Here is a 14,366-nt window from a genome sequence, read left to right as displayed (position 1 = left end):
AAAAATACTTGGACACAGGAAGGATGATCCTGGAAAGGTCAAGTTAGGGTTAGAGTCGAACTGGCAAAGACTTCAAATGTAGCCCTGAGAGGAGAAGATAGCCTGATAGCTTCCTATTTCTGGTAATTATTCTGGATGACAAGAAGCCAACCTTGATTTTTTCCAAGTTCTGCCAGTGTCCTTGAAGTGCTTGGTCTCTAAGGAAAATCATAAACTACCCTGTGTCTCCACTCATATGGCCACCATCCTAATTTAATGGCCTCATCACTTCGTGTTTGGACTTGTTCCATAGCTTCCTAATTATAAATGCCAAAGTGATATTTCTAAAGCATACTCTGACTGTGTCACTCCTGCTCAGAAAGCCCCAAGAATTCCCTATTGCCTCTAGGATCAAATGCAAACTTCTTGTTTGTTTGTTATTTTTTGTTATTTCTATTTCTATCCTGACAATCTTGCCCTGGCTACCTTTCTGGGATTATTATATAGTATTCTCCTTTGTACACTGTATATTCTAATTAAACCAGTCCAGTTGTTTTTCCTTCTACATTACATTCTACTTTTCTTCCTCTGCCTTTGAATGAGCTGTCTTTTGTGTAAGGAATATGCTTTAACCTCTGATCTCTTAGAATCTCTAATTTCCAAAGTTTGGCTCAAAGGTTATAACCTATATGAAATGTTTTCTGGTTCCCCAACTTGTTAGTCCAGTCCAATAGATTACTTTTAATTTGTTTTATATTTCCTTATTTTATGGAAAATTTAAGCCTGCAATATTAGCACATTAGAATATGTGACTGTTCACTCATGCAAAGAATGGCTACATCAATCTAGACTGAAGTTAGCCTGAGAGGTTGGAGCAAAGAGACATTTTTATTCATTTATGCTTTAAGTGAATATACAGGTAGTTTTCAGACACTCTCTGTAATAGACCCATGGAAAGACTTCAGAAGGGAGACATGGAAGGGAGAATAAATGCTTCAACATATTCCTGATTTCAGCTTGCCCACTAGAGATTATGAGATGAGAATAGAGCATCTCTCTCTCTTTTGGTTGAGATATAGTGTGAACCTAAAAAATTAATTCTCTTTGACTAGCAATAATTTGTAGAGCAAATAAATGTAATTTCTGCTCTCATTTCCAGTTCTTTCTCAGAAGAGATGAGTGGCTAAACTTATATTTCCTTCTCCCATACTCCTCCATACAGGATTCAAAGTCTTTCTTGGAGAGAGATGAGAAAAATTTCACATTTATCTATCAGAGCTTCCCTGTGAGCCACATTTGGGTAAATCCATGGGTCACACATAACCCACTAGGGCAACACACACTCTACTTCCATTTGTGCCCTTTGTTTCACTCAATGAAAAGTAGGCCTGGTTTTATCCATTTCCCCCCCTCCCCATAATACCAGGACACAGTAGATGTGTTGTGAATATTTGTTATTTGAATTTTAGACATAGTTATGTGTCTGGTGGTGGTTGTGTTTTATAACCATTTTTTTCAGGACAATGCCCTTGTGTGAGCAGCTCAGTCATATTCTGTTGTCATTAGAGATTATTTCAAGGTAAATGAATCTTTAGGTTTTTTTCAGTTACTATCAAAGCTCTAGTTAGAAATACTTCTCATTGCTCTAGATCCAGCTCTATCCTCTAACATCTGAGAGACCAAAGGTAAATTATTCGACCACAGAAATAGGTATAGTTATGGTATAGGTTGAAACTTCCTTCTCTCCTAAGTCAATTGGAACTAAATCTATCTTCTAAGATTAAAAAAATTACATATTATTAATTCCATTGAACATTATCTATCAATTAATTCTTCTACCCAATGCATTGGTGGGTTTTGCTGCACAGTGTACAAATACAGGGTTTCCAAAAGGACCCAGTTACTGATAATATTGTGATTTAAAGTAACTACTTTCTTAATATCCACCTCCTCTCCCATTCAGCAATGTGGGTTTTGGGTCAGCGACATCAGCAATAGTATCTAGAATGAGAAGACTTCTTTGCTTAAGATTTTCTCTTCCTGACTTGGCCCTAAATGGATCTCCTAGCTAAGGATCTCCTATAAACAGAGGAGTAAGCATCTTTTTTAAACCTAAGGGTCTCAACTGACATCTTTTATTCTTCTTTATACTTTATCTCTGGTATGGCTGAAACCAAGTCTCTAGTCAGGTATATATCTTCCACAGAGATAAGGTTAAATTATAATAGAATCCACACAGAGCACACATACCAAGCTGCTATATACTCTCTCCCACCCAATGCATTCTTTTTAGACATGGTCCCTAAATCCTTATCTAAAGAACTCATTTTTACTGAATCATCAAAATAAGGATTCAAGACACTGGAAAGAAGAAAAAAAAAACTAGGCCATTCTATTATTTTTTTTAAATACCAAGGGTTTTATTTTTATTTCACCACAGTCTTATACATTGACACAACCATCTCTTACAGTTTGGTATTCTCATGTCTTTTCTTAATATATTCTCCAAGCAAGGAAGTTCTCAGTAAACACCGTACATTGCTAGCTGAACTTTTAACAACGATTTAAAAATATGTTGTATTTGTTGCTTCAATGCAATAGTACCAACAATAAAAGTACAGTACAGGGAAATTCACAACAATACGACAGTTAAACATATTGGCTCACATTTAGGCGATGGTCAGAGTACAGTAGCAGTATGTACATGCACGCAAGAGCTTGGAACCCAAAGGCATGCAGGTCAAGCATGGCGTGTGGATTATATAGCTAACATCATAAGCCTTTATCAGAGACCTTCTTATGACTTTTTTGTTTGTGGTTTGTTTGACCTGTATTCCCTCCAGTCTATTGAATACCATTCTAGTCAGCTAAATTGCTTTCTTTTCTACATAAAATTTAATGTTTCATATAATCTTAAACATTTCAAGAATCTTCCTTTTAAAAAAATAACACTGACATCAAAATATAACAAAATTAACTTAAAACACCCTAAGTTGACATGGAAATAAACCAAACCAAAATGGAACAGTGCAAATTGAACAAAAAGGCAGTCAGTATTTGGGGAGCGAGCGCATTCAGAATCTCTTAAAATGTACATTTTTAAAATTCTTACTCTTTAAATTTATATCTTATTAACCTTTTGTTTAATATACTGTGTGTAGAAAAGATGGAGACAAAAATAGTTTTTTGAGCTATGAAAAAAATTAAGTTATTACAGGCACATTAACTGTTTCATTCTAGAAACATTTCTGTTTCACAGGTTGAACATTCAGCAGCTGTGTTGTTTTTGTTTGTTTTTAAACATTCTTTGACCTTGGGAAAACTACATTTCTCCTTACGGACAGGGATCGGGTCATGATGATGGTATGGTAATGCAAAATACAGTGAATTATTCAATGATAATTCATGCCAACTTGCATCATTTTTTGGGTTTCTCCACTGCTGGTTCCTGTCCGCCATGTTCCTCCAGAGAGATCAGGTCTCCATTTGACTGAGACTGTGAGGCAATGGGGGAATGTGGAGCCCAACGGGAGGGAGGACGACGTTTTGCTGGTCTCTCGGGCCGGGAGAAGCAGGATTCTAGGGGTGGAGCTAACGCAGAACAAGGTAGTTCCTTCACAGCCAAGACAAGAAAAAGAAAGTTACTAACATTGATCATGTTGCTCTGATTATATGCTCAAATGAAGCCAAAATGAAGACCTTCTAAAATGGTGGAGCACACTATGAACAAACAATGCAAGTCTTTCTATGTTCAAATGCCAAATGAAAGCTTGAGAATGAATGGAGGAAATGAGCAGAAGTGGGCAATTTAAAATTATTACTTTTCATCCTTAATCATCCTATTGCTTCTGACAGAATAACCTAAGATCAACATTGTTGAAGGAAAGTTATCAATGCACACATTAATTTGCAGACACTAAAGCATGAAAAAAGTCAGCTAGTGTTGGGTATAGAAAATTTAGGTAAAGAGAGTCTCATTATAGAAATGCTTCATAGTGTGGGCTGGAATGTAAATAGGATGCAGAGAGCAGAATTTGGGGCTATTATCAAAACAATTAAATTGGTCAAATATATGTTCAGCTGATCTAATTATTTTGCTCTTCTTACCAATGAATAATCAATTATAGTAAGGATATCCAAAATGACTAATTAAGCCATGTGATGATTTGCCTTGAATATAGGGATAAAGCCTGAGATTAGTGACTTCTTCCAAATGCATTATTAGCAAAGAGATGTATGGAAAAACAAATCTGGCCACAAACTACTATGTATTCCAAATTGAATGTCAACAGCCTCAATAAAGACCTACAAAGTAAGAAAAATGCTATCTAATGCTATAAGAAAAAAATTTCTACCTATGGATAGAAATCATAATTTGGGTTTATTTTCTTCAATATTGATTCATTGTAGCAGCATCAGAAAAATTAGAGACAAAACACACCTGTGATTTTCTATTCTAGGCATCCTACACATATATTGTAAGTGGTTATGTGCAACACATACTGAAATATTGTGCAGTGCCTTGAATAACGAAATTTAAAGGGTTCACTAGTATCTCCAATTTTTAAAAAAATGTTGAATTGCCAAGTTTAGTTTTTATGCGATAAAATGAGGAAACTATAAATGGAAATTTGATGGCATTTGAAAATATATAAAGCAGTGATGAGGAACACAAGGTATTTATGTTAAGTCCTAAAATCAGTCATACAACTAAAAGTTGAGATGGCAAACAAGATGGCACAAAGCATAAACCATATTATGTAAAGAAAGAGCAGTGATAAAACCTGAGGACTGACAAGCACTCAGACAGTCAATTAACTATACAAAGATTTAATACAAGTGACATGTAACATGAAGGAAACAGGATGATGAGAGAGAAATCTGGTTTTAGCAAGAGATACTGTAATATGATGTCTGGATGACATGAAACAGGAAGCAAAGATGGATGGCACTGGGGGAGCAAGCAAGAGTCATGTAGCTACTGAAACAGAGAGTAGCTGAAGTGGACTTTTGAACAGGCAAGAGAGGACAAGGAAGTGAGGGTAATTCCCCTACCTCTCTGTGTAGTAAGCAGAATGAATTTACAAATGACCACTGACATTCAAGATTATTTTTTAGCTGGACCCTGCCTTCCAAGTGGCCAGTGCTACATGGTAATAAGGGAAAGTCTAAAGTTAGCAAAGCACATGGCCCCATTGGCACCCTATCAATAAGGAATGATTCTCCAGGGAAAATATATCAGCTGCTGAGGCACAAGTCAACTCTAGGAGTACTGACTCCATGTCCTTATCTCACCCCAACTCATTGAGGGTAAGAGAACATATGCTTTGTGAAAAATGTCTCTGTTTTGGACCTCTCTGACAGAAGGCCATATGTGCTGTGATACCTGTAAGAGGTCCAAATGGAAGAGAGGAAATACTGATTTTGGTTGATTTGTGCTCCTGCTTCTGATATTTTGATAAGATTTCATGAAGTTTTATAATGGCTTTTGTGGTTACCTTTGTTTCTTTGATTGGAATGACCGTAACTTTCTCTCATATTTTCTACCCCATCACACCCCTCCTCTAGCTTTCACACGGACTAGCAAAAAGGACTTTTATTGGAACATTTTGTCTGCTACAAAATTCTACTCAAAATAAATTGATGTCGTCAACATACTTGCCAGTTCTCATAGTAACAAAACGTTCTGCAGGAGGGGTGACTATAAAATAACATGGCCTATTTTGTAACATATATATGCTAGGATCTCTCTGTCCACTCAGAAGACCTTCAAAGGGGTCACTTTATGAGGCCATGCTTTTATTCCTTGTGGAATGACCTTCAGAACCCATGACATTATGTTAAACATCATCAGTGATTTCATATTTTATCTTTGAGGATGGATTTGATTTTTGGAAATAGCCAAAGATAACTCAGATTCACCTGCTGAGTAAGATTATTGATTAAATTGTGTGTTGATGTTTTTGGTCAGAAAAAAAGGGTATGATTATAAATCTTGAGATGGATTTTCTTGCATGAGCTATAAGTTGCTTCTAAAAGCAATTTTTGAGAAAGAGGTCTAAAAAATGTTTCAAGCATTGGCAGCTTGACTGGAATAAGAGATCTTTATCAAGATAACGATCAATATGCATTTGGATGTATATTTTCAATTTCTTTTCTTTAAAAAAATAAATCTCATTTTTTTTGGTGACACTTTATAGATGACATCACTGTTTCTGTTGGGCAGACTGTAATTGGCAAGCAGGTTGGGACTAGGAGTTCTGTCAGAAACTTAGATGGAGATTTCTGGGTATAAACTGTCAAAGGGAAAAAGAGACCTCCATCAAAGTTAATACCTCTTTATATTGGAAAGGAGTCTGCCCCTATAGGTAGCCAACTCTTTTCTTTGTAATGACTGCAAAATGCCTCCTCTCCTAGGCACTGAAGTGGGATCAATCTTGACCTAACCTCAGTGGAAATCAATTTCTTCCCATTAAGACTGAACTGAGGCTCACAGGAGTTATTAACTTCCATATAGCAAGTATGTTGTGTTGTGGAAAGTTAACTGGAACAGAAAATAACTGTTATCTTTTAAGTATTCCTGTTTTGTTTTCTAGGGTACAAATATCAAATGATAGTTATGCAAAATGATACCTTCAGACAGTTTTGGAAAACAAGGTAGAAAGCACTTACAGCAGTGAGGCAGGCAAGGTTAGAGTCCCCAGGGGGTTGTTAGTAAGACAGTTTGGTTCTGGACAGAACAGACAGAAGAAAGAAAAAAAAAGAAAAGCAAAAAGGTTGGAAATGAATTTTTAAAAAGAAAACAGAGTAAAGATTTTACAGTCAACAAGAAGGATGGCTGTAGGTAACTCTCCCAGCCATTCCCTGTGGGAAGCAATCTGGGTAAAAAAACATCAAGCTCCTGACAGAATTAGACACATTTATATCAAAGCAGACAGATAATCAGAGCCCATCATCTCTCATCATTTCCGAGCTGAGAAGCAGTGACTGAAAAAATAAAATCTATCATTAAGGAATAGCACAGCAAAGATTCCTATCCGGATTTAAGCTACTTCCCCACTTTCTCTGCTTTTAACATTTTAAATTCCTTCCTGGTGAACTAAGATGAGGAAATCTGAGAGTGATGTGGCCTGTGGTCCCCAAACTACAAGAAACAGGAACACAATTGGGCTGCCTGTCTCATTTTAGTCAGAAAGATCAGGATACCCCCACTGCCCACGAGAAAGATTTTTCTTTACTATTTTCCATTGAGACTTGTAAAAGGAGGATGGATGGCAGGCCAAGGTGTGGAATTTGACCTTCGGAGTTTGAGACAACCTCTTTGCCCTTTGGCTTCTCACTATTTCTTCCTTGACAGCTGTCAATGGGAGGTAAGAGGAACTAAACAGGGAGCTCAGAAACAGAAACAGACTCTTCTCTCCCTAAAAGACACACCAGAATGCATCACGGTGTCACTCTGATTTCCCTCTACCAAGAGCAAGAATCCTTCGTACCTAGAACAAGACTCACTCCTGTGGATCTGAGTGTGAGTTAACATTTGGTGGATAGGCAGTACAGAAAGTACTTCAATGAACTAGGAGGGTTAGGTACTATTAACTGGTCTTAAGGGAGAATGAATTACTTTGGAAGTCATCTCATTATGTTGGAGTAAGAGCCAGAGCTGGTACATCAATATGGATGAAGGTGGGGAATTGTCTTCCTCAAAAAGTCCTAATGCATCAAATCAAGTTAGAAAATGAAATAACTGAGTTGGGACACAGAGATCAAGCAAAGCTCTGAGAGAAAAGAGAAGGGGCGCCAATCAATGCTCCATGCAGGTACCGGACTGCCAACATCATGCCAGGCTGTGGAGAAGGAGGCCAGTCAATTCCATTGGCTGGAAACAGTTGGAAAAGAAAGAAACACAGAGACTTTTCTTTTTTCTTTTTTTAAAGAAACTCAAAGGGCACCAGCTTAACCATGATAAAAACCATTTTCTGTACACCTTAATGGTGTGACTCATTCATTAAGCCCTTTTATTCCTCTCATTTCAGGTTTATAGAGAAACTCAGTAATCTGTTGACCACATAAAGCAGAAGTTCTCTCCTAAAACTTATTTGCTGTTTCATTCCCAACCATGGAGCAACAATTGCAGGCACAGCCAAGTTAATGCTTGAGCGCAAAGCCCTTGAACTTATCCCCCAGATTCCTGGGGGAGGCAGGACATTCACACATAAAGATAGCCTCCATGGCTGCATAACTGACAAAAACCAGCACTTACCTAGGAGAACTGGACCCCTGAGACGGGGCTGATGGAGAACATTCAGAAGGCATCATTTGTCACCTAAGAACACTTAATCAGCAATATTTGTCCTTTTACACAGTATATATTTAACTCTATGGAAGATTTATGTCATAGGAAAAAAAGGCCTTACAAAGACAGTCATAGTTTATTAATTATTTCTCTGAAGGAGAGATACTGTAAAGAAAGGGCGTTAAGGGCAGGAATGCCCACGTTCAAATTCTCCCTCTGATACACGCTGACTGTGTGACTGTGGGTAAGTCATTTAATCTCTCAATTGCCCCTAAGACTAGAAACTCCAAAAACAATCTGTATTTGTGTAGTTTTTCTTAAAGAGACAAAATAGCAGATCCACACATATCTTTTTAAAAATTTTATCTAATAGATCTATAGATTTAACTAAGAAGACCATTTTAGTCCCAAGAGATCTGGGGAATCTACATGGGATAGGGAGGAGAAGGGGAAAGGGATTAGGGAATGTCAGCCCCAATGCTCTATTGTGGGAAGGAAGGAGAGGAGAATGGTCATTTCATTTTCTGGTGTAAAGGAAAGTGGGAAAAAGAAAGTTAGTGAAGGACACTTTGACTTTCCAAAGTTTCAGGGAAAATGATCTTTCTGCTAAAGAAGTAGGAGTCTCTTGAATGATTCTTGAAGGCTCTGCAACAGTCTGGAAGTATCAGTAGTCCTACTCAATTATATGGAAACTTAAAACTGACATATGAAAAATTTGTGGATAATCTTCAAATTTGTTCCTGGAGAAAAGTTAAGTGGTAAGTAGAAGTTGGAGTTGTTCTAATTATGAGCATTTCAATCAAAAAGTAAATAGGGGGAAAAGGCTATATAGAGAAGTTAGACATTGAAGGGGATCAACCAAACCAGTGAAATAGAATCACAGAATTTTGATACTACTTAAGTTTGACTCCCTCATTGTATAGATGAGGAAACTGAGGCCAGAGAAATTAAGTGACTCACTCAAGATCACTCACAGTGAGCTAGTATCAGAGTCAGAGACGACTTCTTTTCCTTTCTGGGGGAATTTGTTTTCATAATTCAATTTTTTTTAGTGGTAATGATAAATGGAACAAATAAATATACATCCTTGGATAACCAACTTTATTGCATTGTACTCTGCTAAGAGATGAAAAAAATAGTATTTGAGAACTATGATATGGTAAAAATTTTTACAACCATAACTTAAGTGAATTTAAATATCCAAGTATACACATATATTTTTTAAATGACTGAAGGCAATTGAGTCCTCACAAATTCAATATTTCACAAAACCTCTTGCAGCCAACCAAGAAGACAGAGTGAATGTCCTAACTTAATCATTAATCATCCTAGACAAGTATATGAGTGACTTCGAATAACTCTTTAACTACAATATTGAATAACTCTGTTCATTATTGACATTTTAAATAAAAGCTTTCATTTAAAGTTCCTGTCCTTCTTATACAGAAACTTATTTCTGGTACAGAACATTCTTCCATCACCTGAATGTTGTTTTCAATGAGTTCTTCAATTGACTGAGGAAGAAGAGAGGAAGTCTCATTACTCACCTCTGCATAGTATGTTTTGATTTTATGAAATATTTTCTTACACCATATCCATGTCACTGCATGTATTTTGAAAGTTATATAGTTTGCCTAAATACCTTAGTTTGGAAATAACTGAGTAATAGATAACCCTAGAAGGGGTGGGAGGACAAGATTGCTTGGCTAGAGTAGAGAAAATGGATGACCTGGGCATTTAATGGAGGAGAAGGGAAGACAGCATCATGGAGGTAATGGCTAATTGGAGCAGAATCCTGATCATTGAGATCTTGGGTGTGGGCTAGGAAGAGCTATCTTAAGCAAGAAGTTAGTGTTTCCTAGTTATCTTTGGATCAACACTAATATGAAGCACATTTTTACTGATTCACAAAACTTCTACATTACCCTTCTTTCTTCTTTTTCTTCTTAAAACCTATGACTTTATAAAATGGACACTTTCCTATGGCATGCTGTTTCCGTATATCAGGGTGGAGCAGCAGAAATAAAAAAGCCAGCACTTGAACCTGGCATCAAATTCTGGTTCCAATAGTTCCTACTTGTACGATTGTGACCAACTCACTGACTTCTGAAATTTATAAAATGGCGATAATACCTTGCAGGCTTGTTGGGAGAACTTTGTAAACATTAAAGCATTGTAGGATTACATTTCTCCCTTCTCTCTGAGAACTGTTGCACTGAAGTTTTGAAGAGTGGACTGTGGTAGTGAATTTAGATATTGTCCTGATTCTGTAGCACAATTTGGATTGGAAAATGATGTTTTCAAAGGAGACTCTTGTTGACATGTTTGTTTGTTTGGACAAATGAAAAAACTGAATGGAGGAAGGGAATTCTGAGAGGAGGTTTCTGAAGACATGTGGACACAATTAAGGCACATACCAGAAATATAACTATGGGAATTACATCATATACAAAACATATAGGAAGAGTATGTCAATTTTTTAAGTGCCTACTATATGCCAGGCATTGCTAAGCACAGAATTCGGAGAAATGCCAAAGGGAGAAAAGTCAGCAAATGTTGAGGGTGGACTAGACATTTTGTAGGAGGCAGAAAAGTTAATTTTAGGGATTGAAATAATTAATAGAATATAATGTCTAGACATTTCAAAACAGGTGAATAACCTAAAAGAGCTTATGCTGAAGGGACATCAGATATTTAACCCAAGGAAGCAAAATGCCTAGAATGCAAAGTAAAATTTCAAAAATTTTTCAGGAAAAGATGCTTTATGAGTATAACTATGCCTATGTATATTTATATGCATGTAAATGTTGAAATTGGGTTAAATATGGTACATTGACTGAAATTTGAAATTAAAGACAGTAGTAAATGAGAAGAAAAATTAAAAACACCTTTTATCAAAGTTCCCTTCAAGCTATTTATGAGTTTCAGAATAACAAATTTAAGATGAAGATATACAAATTATATTTAGAACTTCACAATATATATATATACTTATGGGATCTATGATCAGACTATTGTAACCCTTCACTAATGCTGTTTACCTCCATTTAACTCAGTATATATCTTGTACATGTAGTTGTTTGCATGTTGTTTATTCTATGAGGTAACACTTGAGGATTTTGTTATTGTTCGGTTGTGTTGGGTTTTCTTGGCAGAGATTCCGTAGTGGTTTGCCATTTCCTTCTCCAGTGGGTTAAGATATAGAAATTAAATGATTTGCTCACAATCACTTAATTTCACACAGATAGTATCTGAAGCCTAGGGTAGCACAGTTAATATGTGTCAGAAGCAGTTCTTGAACTCAGCCTTTTCTGACTCAGAAGATCTTTCCCTACTCCTCCATGCTCTCATAAGTGATTTTTGTGATCTGATATGATACCCCAAATTTATTACCAATTAAGTGACATTTTGTTGCAGAGCCCCTCTAAATTTAACTGGATTATTTCTTCTATGAGAGATATAATACAATCTAACCAAAATCTTCAACAGATTGTGTTATATCTCTCATAGAAGGAATAATCCAATATGGTGTCTCCATTAGACCTTACTCTTCACTATCAGAGTTTCCAAGGGCCAATGTGGTCTATTTGTCATGATGATAAATAAGGAGGACCTCCATCTAGAAAAGTATCTTGACTCATTTACTTATAAAACTGATGGGACTGATTAGACCAACAGAGGCAAAAGTGATCCTATATTTGTTAGTACAGGGATACTTGAAGGCTTCAAGAAGGCTCATTAACAAGCCCCTTTTTATTTAGGAGCTTTAATATTGCCAAGAGAAGGAAGAAATAGATAACCAACTCATGATCTGGCTAATTACTGGCTCAGATAATATTGAAAATTCTAGTGTTAACAGAAACATAGAAGAGATGTAGAAGTATGAGGGGAAATAAGGAAAATTACTGTCATATTTCCAAATTCAGAAGAGCTCTAAATATGCTATTTGGATACTCTAAAAATATCATTGAAAACTTGAGTGAGTATAAGTGGGAGAATGTGGCAATAGAATAAGAAGGGCATATCAGCTAAAGTTTGGAGAGTGACAATGTAGTTAGAGAGTTTGTTTTGAAATCAAAAGGTCCTGGCTTCAAGACCTGCTAACCATGTGAGCCTACACAAGTCTCTTAACGTCTCAGTGTCCCACACAAGCATCTAATGTTTGAAGCTATAGGACATTAAACTGAGGAAGTTCCCTAGATCAATAAAACCATAGATTCAAACTATATAGCTGGAGAAACATCACAAATAGAGGGAAAAACTATCCATGACAGACATTAGACAAACAAAACAGAAACTGGAAAACATAATGGAAGTTCTTGGCACATGATTTTGAGGCTCTCACCTTCAAACTCTATTAAAGCTTTTTAAAAATTGTTTTGATGAGACCCAGAAAATGGGTGGATTGATGTGAGAGATTTGTAAAGAGTAAATAGAATGAAGAGAGGGGATATTGGAAATAACGAGGATAATAAAACTAACAAGACAGGAAGGATTAGCTAAATGGAAAATTAAGAGGGTTTTTTTTTTTTTTTTTACAGCTAGAATGAGCAAATAGTAAGAGATACTTATTAAGGAATAACCAGTGAGTGAAAGTGCGAATTTGGTTTTTTAGTTAGCTATATTTTTTTCATCTATACTTCTTATAATTTCCCCCCAATCTACCTGTTTATAAATAGAAATAGCAAATTAGCACTAGAGGCCTGAGAGGGGGCAGATGATAGATCAGACATGCAGATGTATCTATGATGAGAGCAGGTCAGAACTATTTCATGGACTCAGAAAACTGGTAGTTCACATCTGGATCTTGTACTTGAGAATAGTGATTGGGAGGTCATAGATTCCTGGGAAATGAAGTCACATCCCACCAGGAAGCACCTAGCATTTGCTTCCATTTGGTTATATAAGCAAAGTTCAACTGTAAAGGAGATTACTCATCCTCTACTCAAATTCATTGCTCAGTTACTTGTTTAGAATTCAAGATTCATTTTCCCATAAAACAGTACAGATGAAATGACAATTAGATTTTTCAACTTAACCTAACCCAGGGGCTAGTCCCAAACTAAATTTGGGTAAACGTTCTAGATTGTCCTGGAAACTAAATCATTATATAACAAAGATTCAGTGGGAAAAATTAGCTGTGACACTTGGCAAAAGGGAAATCTAGGGTCCTAGGGAAATGTCTCCCATCTGCATACCATGATATCTGGGGTAGCCACCCAACCTAGAAAAGAAAGAAAAGTTGGCATAGCAGTTACTATGTGTGGGATGTTTCAAGTCCAGTGATCAGTTCTCAAAGCTTACCTGTCCTAGGATGCCAAGTATGTAAAATATTAATTTACTTATTCATTCTACATTTATTCAATACTTACTGTGTGGAAGGCATACTAGGAATACAAAAAAAAATGTAAAATGACATAATCCCTGCTCTCAAGGAGCTTACATGCTAATAGGGGGTCAATACACGAACACAATTCTAATACAAGTTAGAATGAAATATGTGCACAAGAAAGACCAAACACACAGATAAGAGAATGGGGTATGTGTATGGGGAAAGGTTCCCTACCAGGGATCAGGTAAGGCTTCTCAGAGTACATGGCAACTGAACCAGGCCATGTGGTTAGAGATTAGAAGAGATTAGAGATGTGGAAGAAGTTCCTTTAATTAGTTGTAAAGGGTCAAGATAGTCCTAAGCCTCTAATTCACTTATTTTATAAATTATCCCATTACACATTGTATAGCAACTCATTCCCTGGAAAAAAACTATCAGAGATTTTATTTTTATTACCTGATAACAATCTTATGATAAGATTCTGTTTTACTCCTCTAGTTATAGAAATGAGGATAGTAAATTTCTTTTCAAAGATGACATGTAAATATACATCCCAAGCCTGGAATGGTTTTGTGCAAATATAGCATATATGAAAGGAAACAAGACTCCTGAGTGGCAGACAGAATGCGGAACCTTACCTGCATAAAGGACTTACACTCTTTGGGAGAAACCCATGAATAGGGGACACTCCAAGAAGGCAGGGAGAGAAAAAAGATTTTGAAATGGTGGCCAAGGGTGAGAATCCAGTCCCTTTATTATAAT

At 36.4% G+C, this 14,366-nt stretch overlaps 1 protein-coding gene across 13 annotated transcripts in view; it reads right to left on the bottom strand.

Annotated features, from left to right (window-relative positions):
• Positions 1 to 2,369: 2,369 nt before the first annotated feature.
• MTCL1 (microtubule crosslinking factor 1) overlaps positions 2,370 to 14,366 on the bottom strand; it is a 160,508-nt gene continuing 148,511 nt past the window's right edge. For 7 of the 13 annotated variants that reach the window (XM_051970439.1, XM_051970441.1, XM_051970442.1 and 4 more), the window contains one exon: positions 2,370 to 3,592. In XM_051970439.1, coding sequence (XP_051826399.1) covers positions 3,398 to 3,592 — 195 coding nt within the window. In that variant the 3' untranslated portion in view covers positions 2,370 to 3,397. Of the gene's footprint in view, positions 3,593 to 6,651; positions 6,710 to 8,239; positions 8,312 to 14,366 lie in introns of all 13 variants that reach the window. The other 6 variants (XM_051970445.1, XM_051970447.1, XM_051970449.1 and 3 more) reach the window with 3 other exon arrangements.

This window comes from Antechinus flavipes, chromosome 1 (genome assembly GCF_016432865.1).
Source record: "Antechinus flavipes isolate AdamAnt ecotype Samford, QLD, Australia chromosome 1, AdamAnt_v2, whole genome shotgun sequence".
NCBI classification, from domain to species: Eukaryota; Metazoa; Chordata; class Mammalia; order Dasyuromorphia; family Dasyuridae; genus Antechinus; species Antechinus flavipes.
This window is presented reverse-complemented; position numbering and strand designations above follow the sequence as displayed.